Source organism: Eschrichtius robustus (genome assembly GCF_028021215.1).
Source record: "Eschrichtius robustus isolate mEscRob2 chromosome Y unlocalized genomic scaffold, mEscRob2.pri SUPER_Y_unloc_3, whole genome shotgun sequence".
Classification (NCBI taxonomy): Eukaryota; Metazoa; Chordata; class Mammalia; order Artiodactyla; family Eschrichtiidae; genus Eschrichtius; species Eschrichtius robustus.
The window spans coordinates 249,484-265,927 of record NW_027175154.1 but is presented as its reverse complement, the minus strand read 5'-3'; the positions used below and the strand labels follow the sequence as shown (position 1 = coordinate 265,927).

The 16,444-nt window shown below is 38.2% G+C and overlaps 1 protein-coding gene across 1 annotated transcript; it reads left to right on the top strand.

Moving 5' to 3' along the window:
• The first annotated feature begins 1,123 nt into the window (after positions 1–1,123).
• LOC137757682 (ATP-dependent RNA helicase DDX3X-like) lies at positions 1,124–15,424 on the top strand. Its single transcript, XM_068534293.1, has 17 exons — positions 1,124–1,319; positions 3,254–3,314; positions 4,770–4,817; positions 6,832–6,961; positions 7,806–7,967; positions 8,416–8,515; positions 8,914–9,049; positions 10,037–10,122; positions 10,372–10,470; positions 10,552–10,712; positions 10,981–11,125; positions 11,224–11,368; positions 11,593–11,774; positions 11,852–11,969; positions 12,192–12,345; positions 12,620–12,753; positions 12,981–15,424. Exons 1-17 carry the CDS (start codon positions 1,278–1,280, stop codon positions 13,058–13,060), a joined length of 1,983 nt encoding a protein of 660 aa, XP_068390394.1. The 5' UTR covers positions 1,124–1,277; the 3' UTR covers positions 13,061–15,424.
• The last annotated feature ends 1,020 nt before the right edge of the window (positions 15,425–16,444 follow it).

Below are 16,444 nucleotides of genomic sequence, written 5' to 3'. Positions count from 1 at the left end.
AAGTATAAGCTGTCCTGCAGTTCAAACAAGGGACCTAGTAGTCAACGTTTTCTTCCATTTAAGGGGACTATGGCGCTGAATCTTCCAACAGGAAGCGATTCCTGCTGTGAAAGTAGCCCATTTCCTTCTAAATCACAACCAATGCAGCGGCCCTAGGGTCATAACGAGCTTACGTCCAATCACTTAAAAATTTGTTCAGAAGGCTGATAGCAAGCCTAGCCACAAGTAGCCCTGGGCCTTTTGGGTTTCAACAGTGTAGTTCTGAACCCCACAGGGCCCTGTGGTTTTGGAGAAGTGCACTACCAGCGGCCACCGTACCTAAACCAGTGGGTAAAATCAAATACTCACTGCAAAGTGAGTACCTGCACGGTGGGGGATGGGTGAAGAGCGGCCTACCGGGAAAGCCCGTTATCACCGACGTCATTCACCGTACCATTGTTTCATTGTTCCGTCACCCGGAGGACCTACGAGCTTGAAGGGCACAGTCGCTGCCTGCAAAGCGTAGGGGCCTCGGGTTCCTGGCCAAGCCACCATAGCTGGGTAGCGTCCGCCCGCCCTACGGATTCCCCCTCCGCTTACCTCCCCCTCCGCTTACCTCCCCCTCCCGGCTCTCCTACACCTATCTACTCTCCCCTAGCTCGTCTGCCCGTCTCTGTTTTCGCCCACCCAGCCAGACGATTCTAATTAAGCCATCGTTGACTGCTCTATAACTCGCTCGACACCTGGCATCAAGTGACCCTCAACCTTCTTAGATTCAGGGATATTTCACTAGTTTCGACTTCGGGGAAGCTTCCCAAAGGCGGGAGAGGGCTAGTTGGAACGGAGATATTTAACACAAGTTCACATTCTTCGAACTGTAAGAGAAGGGAAAGACAGAGAGCTAGAAAAAGGAGCAGGGAAGAGAGCTGGGAGGAGGGTGAGAAAGATTGGGACGTTCTGGCGTAATGTTTAAAAGCCCCGCAACTGGTTGAAAGCGGTACACCTCAAGTTTTCGCTAGTTCCCAAAGATTCCAAGACTTCGCGCGAGGGCGGGGGAAACAAAGCTCTCGCGAAGAGCGTTGGGGAACGGGACTGATTAAAAGATCTCGCGAGGTTATGAGTAAACGGTCTCACGTTGGCCGGAGAGAAGTTAATGTAGTCATAAAGGGGTTGGTGGTCGGGAGAGAAGACGCACCGATTACGTACTGACGTAAAGCGGTCGAAGTGGGCCTATTTCGGCCTGGCCGGATACGCTAGACCTGCAGTTGGAGACCGGGAGTTCCCGCTTCACCTCAGGCATGAGTCATGCGGCGGGAAACGAGCCCGGGCTGGACCAGCAGGTGAGCCGAAATGTTTTGATCTAGGCTCTCATACTTGGAGCTCTTCCCTGGCTTAACGTGGCCTATGGCGCAGTGCTAACTAGCCACCTTCATCTTACTCCTGCTGGGTTCCTTTGGCCGTGGTTGGACTGTGGGCAAACGGGGGAGAAAACTGAATTAAAGCATGTGGAGGCGGCGTGGAGAAAAAAACGAGTTGGTAGTACTCTGGTTTGGTTTAGCTATTGAATCTCGGCCGCGCACAATGGCGGCTTTTGTGTGTGCTTGCGGTTCTAGCAGAGGTGCGCATGTGCTAGTACCGACTAGTTAGTGACGGAGGGAGGTGAGCGAAATTGGACCATTTTTTGTGTGTCAAGGGCGTTCGGCTCTCAATGGACGGCACTGATTTCAGGTCCAAAGGTGTCGTTGGCGTATAGGTGAAAGGTGGATTGCGGACACTGGGTGGGGGTGAGGGGGTAACAGGGCCTGCTCTAGGGGTAATGGCGGCGGCCTCCTTTGTTTGGTTCGCACGACTATGCGGCCCTGGGTCTCCGCTCACAGAAGGCCCAAGCTCCGTAATTTTTGGCGGACGATTTCACTACAGAAAAAAAAAAAAAAAAACTGCTGTTTTGTTGCTGTTTCCGCCGCGGTCCTTCTGCCTCTGTACTGTCGATGTGAGTGTATGACGAGGCCGTGTTCCCTGAGTGGAAAGTTTTGTGACGCAGAAGAGCCGGCAAAGGGGTAGTGGGAATGGGGGTGAAAAGTGGCCGCCGCTTGCTTCCGTTGACTGCTGTCTGGATGTAATGGAAACTGGACGCCGGCGGGGAGGCTCCTGGGAGGTTAGGGATCTGGATTTGCCGTTTTCCATTTACTTAATTCAAAAAGAGTCACTGAATGGCCGTTAACCCGAGGGTGGTACGGTCTTCCGTCGTGAGACGTACTGTGTTGTACGTCTTCTCAGGTTATGTGTTTGACTTTGAAGTTTATCAGAGGGGGGGAAAAAAACTAGAAAAGGGGATTCGCACGAAAGATTAACTTTCTGTTACTGCTTTCTTTTTCTGACTTTAAAAACATTCAAATATGGCAGGGCCATGGACCTGTTCTTTTTAAATACAGTGCTTTCCTTTGCAAACAGGTGTCAGTGTTGCTCCTTGATCTTTTGTACTTTTTAAGATTTATTTTGGCATATATAATTTTTCACTATTTCTAGTTACTTCTTCGTTAGTTCTTAAGAAATGCAGTTAAGTGAAATAATCTTTTTTCTACAGTATTGAAGCCCATCAGTGTAAAGGGACAGGTAGGAATTGAGATTAAAGATACTTATCTTGTAAAAACATTGTCATTTGCGCCAACTGACCATCAATCTCTTTGAACTTATGTCTAAAATGGGAGATACAAATATTGTCTTCATGGTGTGGCAAGCGTTAAATGATTCAGTGATAAATGACACGGTGCTCACTAAATGATGGGTGGTGCTGTTGCTGCCTAGGAATTTGAGTTAAAAATAGTTACTATACTTAAGTATATAAAATAAAAATTTTTTTTAAGTTACAGTCTTTAGGGAATAAAGAAATCAAAGAATTTTCAGGTGTATTTTTCAGGCTTAAAATAATGCCACGGAGAAAACCAGTGGCTCTGAGAAAATGGTAACAATTTGTTTTGGTGATTGATTTTACTATGGAAGACTGCTAGAGGGACAGCTTGTTTTGAATGAATGTATTTGAATTACCTGTACTGGTGTACTACTTGGCACCCAAGTCCTACCTTTTGCATTTGCCATAATTTGTAGACTTGTATAGTGTTCTTAAAAACAAAGCAGAGAGCTGGCTAGTAAATGCCAGAAGGTGGGACTAGAATTTAGGACTTATGATTTGTGTTTTGTAATGCTGTCTGTGTTTATGTTTCCCTTAGTGTAGTGTGTCAGCATGTAAGAGGTATTAATATCTCTGTTTTCCTAGTTTTCTGGTCTAGACCTGAACTCCTCTGATAATCCGAGTGGAGGAGGAAGTACAGCAAGCAGTAAGTAAAATTTTTGTTTATTTAGAATCTTTATTAGAGCTTAATGTTAATATTTCATTGTACTTACAAAGTTTAAATTTAAAAAATGTTCTGTTATCCTATGAATTTATAAAGTATTTTGGCATGTTCAGATAAGATGACACTGGTGGTTTTTCAGTGGAAACAGATAATTATTTAGAAGAAAGTTCATGTAATAGTCACACTTTTAGGAAACCAATTATGCCCAGTATGAATCCTGGTCAAATATGGAGGTGGGGATATGTCAGTCCCTCTTGTGAATTGGCCTGAACTGTGTTAAACCTAATAAAGGAAACCTGTACATCTGTGTGGTATAGGTATTGTTCATTCCCCCTGGAGAACCTGAGCCTGGTTCTAGAGAACAGATGGAACCTGGCTCTACTGATTCTTGGGTGGTAATTAAATTTAAAATGTTAGCCATGTTATTAAATTCTTCTGAAGAGAAGTTAAATCTTTGGAGGAGAGTGGGGTTTCTGGATTGTTTTTATTTACTTGTGACTTGTTAGAGGTTAGTGTCACAGTTAGGTGGATAGGGACAGGAAGTTGGTGTTCTGTTATGTGGCAGCAGATTTCACCTTGGACCCAGGTTTCCAAGAGAGCAGTTGGTGCACCCTGAAAAGCCTCTTCAAGTCTCGTTAATTTATATCAAATCTTTTTTTAAAAAATTTTTAAAAATTAATTATTTATTTTTGGCTGTGTTGGGTCTTCGTTTCTGTGTGAGGGCTTTCTCTAGTTGCAGCAAGTGGGGGGCCACTCTTCGTTGCGGTGGGCGGGCCTCTCACTGTCGCGGCCTCTCTTGTTGCGGAGCACAGGCTCCAGACGTGCAGGCTCAGCAGTTGTGGCTCATGGGCCTAGTTGCTCCGCAGCATGTGGGATCTTCCCGGACCAGGGCTTGAACCCGTGTCCCCTGCACTGACAGGCAGATTCTTAACCACTGCGCCACCAGGGAAGCCCTATATCAAATCTTATTTGCCGTTGTATGAATATCAAAAGGATTTAATTCCACCGGTAGACAGTTTTGAATACTTAATCTTAGTTAAGTTAGCAATTTGGATATACTGTCAGTTCCTTTTTAGAATCATTTTCTCTTTGCAGCTGTCAAGTGTTTAGTGTTCATATTACTGAAATGGAAAGTTGGTTAGTTGAAATTGGTCAATCGATTTAGTACATACCCTTTTTCTCTTTGTATCCTGTTTTATTGTATATAGTAATGGTTATATTTGTTAGTTAAAGGTTATAATTCACGTAATAATTTCCTGAAAGAGCAGAGCTTTTTAAAAATTTTGAGTAAGCTCTAGTAGCTACTGAAGCGTATTTGGTTTTAGGATTAGGATTTTGAAATTTGTTTTCTAGGACTAGTTTTTTAATAGACATTTTTGCAAAAAGCTGTGTCTTAAAGGATATGATAAGCTTTTAATTTCATATTTTCTCTTACAGAAGGGCGCTATATACCTCCTCACTTAAGGAACAGGGAAGCAGCTAAAGGTAAGTGGTTATGGCAACTTAGTATTCAAATTTTTCTGTGTTTTGAAAGTTAGTCAAAGGAGAAATCAGATAACTTTGGGAAGTGTATTCACATTTCCCCCGCCCCGCCCCGTGCTGTTTTCTGTTTTTAAGAACTAGCACTTCCTAACTTTGAAAGAGTTCATCTAATATTGCATAATGTATAATTCTTATTTCTTTTAACCAGTTTTGAGCCCAAACTGTTAGTTTTACTAGTGCTTTTCATCTCTTTGTAAACGTTGATGACCTGATTTCAGTCTGAAAGAGGTGTGTTTGTGTATCTGGGGATGCCTTATTATGTAAAACAGACCACAAAACAAGTCCTACTTTTTGCTCTTAAAACGTTGCCTCAGTGAAAATGGGGTTATTGCAGAATAGTTGGGAATTGCAGGTTTACATCTTTGTGCATACTCAATAGGTTGGAGAAGTCTGGTCTCACCTTTTTGCTGAAATCCTTCATTTGAAAGATTTTGTCTGAAATGTTATTAAAACACTTGGTGTCTTTCAGTATTAAGTTTTTAATGTAGAGTGATAAAGTTATTAGGAACATACTGTTGTGATGATGATTTGAGTGCTGTATATTAACCAACAGGGGTGTCCTGAAATTTTCAAGAGAAGGAAAGGTCAGGAAAACTATTTGAAACCAAAAGGTGGTGGGTAAAGAAGGGGTAGGGTGCAGGGGTGGGAAGGGTGGAAATAAACTAGCTTGTGGTTGGATATTGTGCCTCCATATGTAGTCTGTTGTTTCCAGCTGCAGACTTTTAAGTCTGTGTGTCTACCAGAAGATCGGTTGGGTAATAAGAGGATTCTTTTTTCAAAGTAACTGCAGTTTCTTTCATCATGGGTATTCCTCAGAATATTTGGCTGGAATTGCATCTAAGGTGTAATTGCTTCAAAGGGGGAGTACTACCAACATCTTAGGAAGTTAAATGGAAGAGACCTTAAAAATCTAACAGTCTTTTTCCCACTTAGCAAAGATCATTCGTCTGTTGGCTGGCTAATGATGATGGAGCTATAAAGCAGAGGGAAAGTAACTTCATTAACTTGTAAACTTCAGAATATTTAATGAAACGTGTAAATCTAGTTAAATTCTCAACTTAATCGTTTGTTCAGTGAGTTAACTTTTTGTCGTGCCTGGAGACATGTCCAGAAGGAAAACAGGCAAGGATGGGAGTTTTCTTTTTTCCTTGGTATACTTGGTTCTCACTAAACTTATAGTTGTGAAAATATTATTGTACTCTTAGGATTTGATAACAGTATACATAAATGCAGAGCACAGTAACAGTTATACAAACTGTTATTTTGGTGGTTAAGGCTGAAACAGAATAATGTTTTATTTAGTTGGGAATTCTGAAATTTATATATGGCATATAGTATATATTTTAAATTGACCTACTTTTGTATTCAGGGTTTGTGAGATTAATATTTAGGGATGGGACATAACTAAAAAACTAACTTAGAGCTGATCTAACTACTGCCATTGATGTTAAAAATTGAGGGAGGGGGTGGATTTGGCATTCCTTTGAGAGCAGTCATATCTTTAAAAAGGGGGGCTTGTCACACAGTCTTGTTAAAGTAATCACTTTAGAGTAGGCTCCTATTTTATTGGTTTTGGTAGATAGCAAACATTGACACTTAAAAAGAATGTATCTTAAATTATTAGTATGATAATGGTATGTAATGTATCAGTAGTATACTTGTGTTTCATGTAAACTATTACCCTCTTAGGGGTGGTATTCATTCAGTACAGTGTTCTCATTCCATGAGGTTACTTTGCTTAATATAATAATTTCTAATGGAAAAGAGAATTAAAGATAGGAAAACTCTGTTAATCAAAATAATTATCTCAATCTTGGTTCTCTTTTCCAGTGTTTTGATAATAATTCCAATGACCCTTGGTCCCACAAGGATAAGATAAAGAAAGGCTATGTCTTTGAAAAGACTGGAATGTTGTAAAAATATTGTCACCTTCTCTAATTTTTACTTTATTTGGAAGGATGTTATGATAAGAACAGTTCAGGGTGGAGTTGTAGTAAAGACAAGGGTGCCTACAGCAGTTTCGGGTCTCGAGATTCAAGAGGAAAGTCCAGTTATTTCAGTGATCGAGGAGGTGGATCAAGGGGAAGGTAAGTTATTCTCAGTTTGTGAGTGTGTATACAGTAGCATTTGAGGAATCAGTTCTTAGTTTGATGAGTTCTCATTCTTTGTACTTTCCTTGACATTTAATCATTTTTTTTCATTAATAGACCATCCTATTATAGACCATCCTATTATAGATAAGATTTTCTTTTTTTTTTATTTTTTTTATTTTTTTTTTATTTTTTGGCCACGCCATGCAGCATGTGGGGTTAGTTCCCTGACCAGGGATCGAACCCACGCCCCCTGCAGTGGAAGTGCAGAGTCTTAACCACTGCTGGACTGCAAGGAAGTCCCGCTATAGATTAGATTTTAAACAAAAGTTTACTAAGTTTAATCTGTTAAACAGGAATTACAGGCAGTAAGAGTATGCTTACTTGACGTAATGAATGTTAATTTTATTTTTTTAATGGCTTCTCTATAGTAGTTTAATCAATTTTAGTTTATTGTAGTTTAATCATAATCATTGCACAAGTGTGATATATTGATCTTAAGAACTTAATATCCAGTTAGTGCTATACTGTTTTTTACAAGTAGGACTAAAACTCTTAAAAACCTTAGTCTTGTCATTTGTATATAGCCAGATATAACTTAGTTGACGTTAATATATTATTTCTCTGCTTTTTTAATTAAAGGTGTATAAATTATACATAACCACAGGTTAATTAGAGAGTCTTATTTCACAAATGAGTTATCCAATATTGAATTGTTGACATCTTTGAAAGTTACTTGTGACCAACAATTCAATTACTAATGTACAAGTATGTTTCTGGAGAGATGATAATATGATATTGGCCAAATGACATATTCTGATCAGTTGCGTGTGCTGTTTAGGTTTGATGATCGTGGACGGAATGACTATGGTGGTTTTGGCAGTCGTGGTGACAGAACTGGCTTTGGCAACTTTGAACGTAGTAGACACAGTCGTTGGTGTGACAGGTCAGACGAAGAAGATGATTGGTCAAAACCACTTCCACCAAGTGAACGCTTGGAGCAGTAAGTTTTTTTGTTTTGGTTTGGTATTTTATTTTATTTATTTTTGGCTGCATTGGGTCTCCGTTGCTGTGCGCCGGGCTTTCTGTAGTTGCGGCGAGCGGGGGCTGCTCTTCGTTGTGGTGCGTGGGCTTCTCATTGCAGTGGCTTCTCTTGTTGCGGAGCATGGGCTCTAGGCATACGAGCTTTAGTAGTTGTGGCTCACGGGCCCTAGAGCACAGGCTCAGTAGTTGTGGCGCACAGGCTTAGTTGCTCTGCGGCATGTGGGATCTTCCTGGACCAGGGCTCGAACCTGTGTCACTTGGCATTGGCAGGCGGATTCTTAACCACTGCACCACCAGGGAAGTCCCTGGAGCAGTAAGTTTTTGATATGTTGATATGAAACTTACCACACTTAGTGTGATATATGTAGTAATGATTTGGTTTCAGGGAACTCTTGGTTTGGTTTCAGGGAACTCTTTTCTGGAGGAAACACTGGGATTAACTTTGAGAAATACGATAATATACCAGTAGAGGCAACTGGCAATAACTGTCCTCCACATATTGAAAGTGTAAGTTGCTTTTTGCTTTTGTTTTTTTTGTGTGTGTGAGTTGTTTTGATTCACTTTTTAACTGTTCTTTAAAATTCTTGCTAAAAATTTCATTGGGTTATGAAAAAGGAGAGACTGAGATTAATGTCACCATTTTGAGTAATCCTAAAATAGAAAATGTGTCAAATATAAAAAAAAAATCAAAACTATTTTGTTGTAGATTAGATCCCTCAGGAGTCCACTTTCTTAAAAATACCTTGATACTTTTACATAAAATGCAAAGCAACTATACATTTAACCACAAGTAGACATTTGGCTGGTAATTTACGTTCTAATGTTAACATAAAACACATACTGCAGCAGAACATAAGCCGTTTCTAGTTGTATATGTATTTGATCTGGTTAAATTTCATTGACAGTTCAGTGATGTTGAGATGGGAGAAATTATCATGGGTAACATTGCGCTTACTCGTTACACTCGTCCTACTCCAGTGCAGAAACATGCCATTCCTATTATTAAAGGAAAGAGAGACTTGATGGCTTGTGCCCAAACAGGTAAGCTCATTAATGAAGAATAACTTGACTAGCCTTAAAAACAGTACATTATGTAGTGAGGCCTGAGTCCCGTATTTAGCCTGATTTAGAGTCAGGTGAAGATTAGCTGGGTATGTCTCATGTCTTTGGATCGTTTGGGTGAAACTTGTATTTTCATCAGGGCATCTTGGGGAATTCTACAGCAGATTATCAGCCCATTAATATTGCTAGCATTCTCTCCACTGAGTTCATAATATTCCCCTCCTGTGAACTCACTGCAGGGAAAGTTAGCAATAATTGGAATAGGAAATTCACAATCAGGGAAGAGCCAGGAGTCTATGATTCATAAAAAATGTGGACAGGGAAAGGAAGAGGTGCCTCCCATCCCCTAGTACTTAATTAGGAAATACGAGGGCTGAGGTAGGGTTTACTCCTCTATCAGAATTTGGCATAGGTAAAAGATGGCAAATCTTAAGTATTGAATTTCTTTTTATATAGTGGTATGTTTATATAAATATATAAACTTCACTCCCTTGTTTATTTAATATTTTCTTTTTTAAGAAATAGATTATGTCTTTTATATTTGTGACCTTTGGGCCAACACTATTACCTGTTTTTTAAAATAAAGTTCTAGTACAGTTAATTAGTACCCGTGGCTTTTATTTTGCAAAGTAACAGAATGACCTGCAAAGTCCTCTTATAAACTTCAGAAAGTTTGCTGACATTGACAGTTACAGAATAACACAAGGAAGAATTGAAATGGAAGTTGATGCCATTTTAGAAGAAAATTTCTTGTGTTGTACAGATTAAATTGCAGAGAAGTATATGTTAATTGCATTGTTATAAATGGAGAACAGAAATCATTTGGCATTCTTTGCTTAGCTGTATAAATATGCTATATATTTCAGAAAATTAGGCATAAAATAATTTTTTTTTTTTTTTCACTAAAAGGGCATTTAGAATACTTTAATTACTATTCAAACGTAATAAGGCAGTATTTTCTAACAGGGTCTGGAAAAACTGCAGCATTTCTTTTGCCCATCTTGAGTCAAATTTATACAGATGGTCCAGGCGCGGCTTTGAAGGCTGTGAAGGTAAAGATTCCTTTCCTTTATAAAATAAGTAGTTTTTGCTTAGAAAAATTTTTGTACATATCTGTTGGCACCGTTCTTTCTAAATGAAGCCGAATATACTTTGTTTCCTTTTCAATCTATTTACTCAAGGAAAACACATATTTGGGTGTAATCCTTAAATTACAGAGGGGATTTTGCTGTCGTGAACTTCAGAAATGAATAAAGTTTTGAGTCTTTGAGCTTAATTTATAAATTGTCCTTACTTCTTAGGAAAATGGAAGGTATGGACGCCGTAAACAATATCCAATCTCCTTGGTTTTAGCCCCAACAAGAGAATTGGCTGTACAGATCTATGAGGAAGCCAGAAAAGTAAATATGCATTTTTACTGATTATTGCCTTTTTCATTGATTCTAGTGATGTTTTTATAAACAATAAATTATTGCTTGTAGTTTTCATACCGGTCTCGAGTTCGTCCTTGTGTGGTATATGGTGGTGCTGATATTGGTCAGCAGATTCGAGACTTAGAACGTGGATGTCACTTGTTAGTCGCCACTCCAGGACGCCTGGTGGATATGATGGAAAGAGGAAAGATTGGGTTAGAGTTCTGCAAGTAAGTGAATTTTTATATACGGTTTGTAACTAATGTTTATATTAGTGAACGTTAGTTTTGTAGTATTTTATTAGTATTAGAGTTAACCTGTGTGGTTCATTGGAACAATCGAATAACAGCTAATTTGGTATGCGGTTTATGTGTGTTTCACATGTATTAAATTATGAAGCTAGAATGTTAAAATGAATATATTAGCATAATTAATTATATACACAACTATAGTCAACAGTTTCTCATCAAATTCTTAACTGAGTCTTTTTCATAACAGATACTTAGTGTTAGATGAAGCTGATAGGATGCTGGATATGGGGTTCGAACCTCAAATACGTCGTATAGTTGAAAGAGATACCATGCCACCAAGGGGTGTCCGCCACACCATGATGTTTAGTGCTACTTTTCCTAAGGAAATTCAGGTAGTTCTTTTTTTAGAACATTTGTGTTTTTAAGTGATAAATTAACAGACAATTTTGAACAATTAAAGTAGAAAGTAACACCTTCTTTCCTTTTCCAGATGCTTGCTCGTGATTTCTTAGATGAATATATATTTCTGGCCGTAGGTAGAGTTGGTTCCACCTCTGAGAACATCACACAGAAAGTAGTTTGGGTAGAAGAGGCAGATAAACGGTCATTTCTGCTTGACCTCTTAAGTGCAACAGGTAAAATTATGAATAATAATATTGTTAGGTATAAAGAGACTCTATTTGGATTTCTTGAGCCTGTACCCTATCCTTCCTTTGCCCACCTTTTTAACCATTAAAACCAAGCTTATTTTTAATTATCTCCATGTGCATCCTTATTGAGTGCAAAGAGAACTAACCAGTTAATATTTAGTGATGCAAAGTTGCTGTTAGTAAAGAAAATCTTTTATATAATTTTTCAGGGAGGAATTCACTGACTTTAGTTTTTGTGGAGACCAAAAAGGGTGCCGATTCGCTGGAGGATTTCTTATACAATGCAGGATATGCTTGTACCAGTATTCATGGAGACCGATCACAGAGAGATAGAGAGGAAGCCCTTCACCAGTTTCGCTCAGGAAAAAGCCCGATTCTAGTGGCTACTGCTGTGTGTATATTTTAATTTTTTTTTTCAGTTAAACATGTTTGAGTATTGCTTTATTTTAACAAAAAATTTTTTTTTAGGTGGCAGCAAGAGGACTAGACATTTCAAATGTGAAACATGTTATCAATTTTAATTTGCCAAGTGATATTGAGGAGTATGTACATCGGATTGGCCGTACAGGACGTGTAGGAAACGTTGGTAAAGTGTTCAGTTGCTTGATGGTTTAACACAAATTTAAATATTAGAACATTACTTTCAAGGGAAAGCTGACATCAGATGTCAGACATCTAAAAGTTTTTGTTTTAGTTTCTAATTTGGTTATATTGTAAATTATGATGTTATATTTTTGCGTTGTAATTAATGTTCTATATGACTTAATGGAAGCCTAGACTTAATGTACTTCTTTTTGGACTCTTGTAGGTCTTGCCACCTCATTTTTCAATGAAAGAAATATAAATATCACAAAAGATTTGTTGGATCTTCTTGTTGAAGCTAAACAAGAAGTGCCATCTTGGTTAGAAAATATGGCTTATGATCACCACTATAAGGGTAGCAGTCGTGGGCGTTCTAAGAGGTACAGATTGTTTTGAACCTTCATCATCAATATTATTTGTTTGGGGTAGGAAGTTATGTCCAAGGTTAAATAACTAAAATGCTACCACTACTTACATTCTTTGGGCAAGGGATATTTTTAGAAAGGGTGACATGGAGTAGTTAGATGTCAGAACCACTATTAGAGGAAATTGAGTTGAAACTAAGGATTGGGAAGTTTAGGCATGGGAATTGTCATTCTAATTCAATTTTGTATTTATAAAACCACCACATAATCTTTTTCCTTGTAATAACAGATTCAGTGGAGGATTTGGTGCCCGAGACTATCGACAAAGTAGCAGTTCTGGCAGTTCTAGCTTTAGTAGTAGTCATGCAAGCAGCAGCCTTAGTGCTGGAGGTGGTCGTGGCAGCCCCAGAGGATTTGGTGGAGGTAATCTTAATTTTTTTCCCCTTTTATTTTTTGGCAAGGGCTTTCTCCCCCCCCCCCCTTGTTTTTCAAAGCGTAATTTATTGGAGAAATTTTATTTCAAAGAACACAAAACCAACACTAAGAGTTAATCCTTTTTTGTTATGCTTATATTAAAGTAGTTGAGAAGCAAGAGAAAAGATACTTAAAATGGCTGACCTAATTTGTCTTGTTTTAACATTTCTTGATAGGTGGCTATGGAGGCTTCTACAATAGTGATGGATACGGAGGAAATTGCAACTCTCAGGGGGTTGACTGGTGGGGCAACTGAATCCGCTTCACAGCAAAGTCACCCTTTTGAAAAAGCTAATATGGAAACCACATGTAACTTAAGCAGACTAAACCGTATAGCTTCAAGAACTAGCAGTACATTACCAACTGTGATTCTCCTGAAAATTCAAGGGAGCTCAAAGCCAAAGGAAGAAAAGAAAGGAACAATCAACAACCCTATTAAGAAGTTGCTTTGAAAACTTAATTGCTGTAGTTTGGATTAACTCCCCTCCTGCTTATTTCCATCCCAAACTGCATTTATAATTTTGTGACTGAAGATCATTTGTTAATGTACTGTGACTTTAACTTTAGGCAACTTATTATTTTGATGTCCTGTTGGCTCAGTAACGTCCTAGTTTTCAATTGTTTTGACAAAATAAATACACTGAACTTGGGCTAAAATCAAACTTTGGTGCACAGATGTGATGCAGCTTAACAGGAATCATCAGTTCATCTGTAGATATTATAAAGAAAAAATCTTGGATGGTATTCTGCATTAGGACTTCTTGATAACTTGCAGAGTGGGGAGGAAAACATCTTAGAGCAGAATTAGTTTCTAATGTGGCAGCCTGTACTAAGTTGAAGTTCTGACTTGCTCACTCTATCCTGGATAGGCACTTGTAATCTTTAAATAAGCCATTCCAGTCATGATGAGGTGGCATGTATGAATACATCCATATGTTTTTCAAAGCACCCTTCGAAGTTAATGCAAGTAAATGTAACAGTTCCTCTATTAATGTTTAGGTTATTCTAAGCTAGGCAAATGAGGGAATATTATAGGAAAAGTTTCAAAGTTTTGATAACAGAAGTGTTTAGGGGAAGTTTTATCTAATTAGATGTTTTTAATGCCTGCCATAAATGAAACTGAGATGGTAAAATGGCTGACCATGCTAGTGACCAGTCCTTTTAAGGACCTGCTTGGATTTTGGTCTTCAATGCATGCTAGTGTTGATGTTTTTTGGTCAAGAGGATATGACCAGGAGGGATTGTGCAGCAGGCTTTTATTTTAATGCAGATTCTCTTTTTTCTGTTCAGGCTGCGTTGAAATGTTAAAATGACTTAACACTTGTAGAGTTGGTAAATCAGAGTAGCAACAAACTCTGAAATCCTTGGATCACACAGGTTGGAAATATGTACTAAACTGCACAAGGTGTTATTTCTATATAGTGCAGTTTTAATGTATTTTAGTTGCATAGGTTTCCATTGTATTTATAGTCACTTTCTGCTAAATTTGGCCAAAGATGATTGTTCACCAACTAAAAATGCCTCTGCCACTTGGAATTCTGTGCCGATTTTGTGGTTGGAATATAGTGATCTTTATAGGCTAATCTTTACAATGGCTTCAGAAGGCAAAAATTTCTTCAAGTGCAATAGATTTTCAAGCATATTGTGCCTTGTTCTAAAACTTTATTGTAGGTGCACTTGACAGTATTGAGGTCATTTGTTACGGTGCTATTTCAACTAGTATAGATTTAGACTCTTGTACCTTTTGCCCATAAATTTTTACAAAATACTTATTGCACGTTCAGAGAATTTTATATATATGTCTCGTGTGCGTGTCCTTAAATTTCCAATCTTTGTCTCTTGGAAATTGTTGAACGCAGCGTGGTAGGAACTAGATTCTAAAATTTTATTTGGGACCATGCAATGATAGTTGAGAAGAAACTATTTGCACATGACCAGATTGTAGATACTTTTTGCTGCTAGTTTCTGTAATATTTATGGAACATTTTGACATATATTTATTTTTGTAAGCCTAAAAGTGATTCTTTGGAAGTTTAAAGAAACTTGACCAAAAGTACAAAAACACTGGCACTTGAATGTTGAATGTCACCGTATGTGAAGTAAAATATTTCAGGGTAGTGTGAGCTTATAATGTTAAGTCCTATTAAACTTGAGTCAAATTAAGCAGACCCAGCATTGGCAATGTTATGTAGCTGTAACTTTCTGACAAAATTTAAGGCAAAATTGGCAACTTGAAATTACAACATGCCAAGGTTTTGATACATTTGTCTTAAAATATTAATGAAACACTTCTAAACACATATGAAGTGTCCACATTTTCAAAGGTTCTCAGTTTTATTTAGTACATACTTTGTTTTGTTTGGTTTTCAGTGTCTGGCAAATTGTAGTTCTCAAACGTGGTTATCTTTGTGTATTGCCATAATAAGTGACTTTTACATTCAGTTTTGTCAGCCAGCAATATTTTCAGTAAATAAGAATAGAATTAAATTTGCTGAATGTAAACATTGAACCTCAAGTCACTGTAAGTTTAGTAATTGCTTAAAGTATTAGTTTTAGATGGTAGCACTGCATGTGCTGTGTTTTTTCTGATTTTACTAAAATAAAGAGTTGAATACAACCTTTGTTGTCAGTTGTGGCTTAATGAGAGGTAGAAATGAATCTGTGCTCTCAACCTGAAGAGTTCGAAAGTGATATTTCTTGGTTATCTTCCAAACCCATTTGTGAAATACTTCTTCATGAAGCAAGTAGTATTCCTGTGTTTTAAGTATTTGAATAAATGAAGGTGGTGTAAGGTGGGGATATCGAGAAACAGGATTTTTTATTATAAATCGCAGAAATCTAAAAGACCTATATAGCATGTATTGCACTGATCTATTTCAGGATCAAGAATTAATTGGAACAGGTAACAGAGATGGCAGAGGTTCCCAGTCTCCAACTTTGGTTCCTTCTGTTGGCTGATAAATCATTATTACCCACACTGATGCTTGCAGCCACTACCAAGTAAGAGATATTGTTAAAGAACCAAACCAGTTTAATATGTTAACATTACAATAGCTTTATGAAATAGGTATTTTTGTGTGTGTGTTTTTTTAAGCTTTAGAACTAACCTCCCATGTATCCTTAATTCTTACACTGTAGACTGGCTTTTGTCTGTTAACTAAACATCCTGTAAATGAGATCAGTTTACGTTCTTATACAGTTTTTTCCACTCAGCATTACATGTGTGAGATAAAATATTGTCTGAGCTGTCTTGGTCTAACTGCTATATTGAATTCTGTTGTGTGCTGAACACACCTGGGTTGTTTCCAGGTTGTGGTTATGTTAAATTATTCGTGACATTTGTTAAAGAGAGTAAAGACTATTCAGTAGGGTCTATGGGGTCTTGCAGTGTGGAAGAGAGACTGGATTCAATTACTTTGAATACATGGGCAAATGGGAATGTATATACCCAAGGAGCAAGGCGGGCGGGGTGGGGGGAATGTCAGTGGATAGAAAATTACTAAGAGGAAAGAAACAAGGGGAGGGGTATGTATTTTGCTTAACTGACCTAACAGGACTTGCTGAAGGTGGTTTTAGGGTAATAATTAGATAACACCGGCGGGGTGTTGGGGGACTGACAACCCTGTTGTCATCGAGAGTG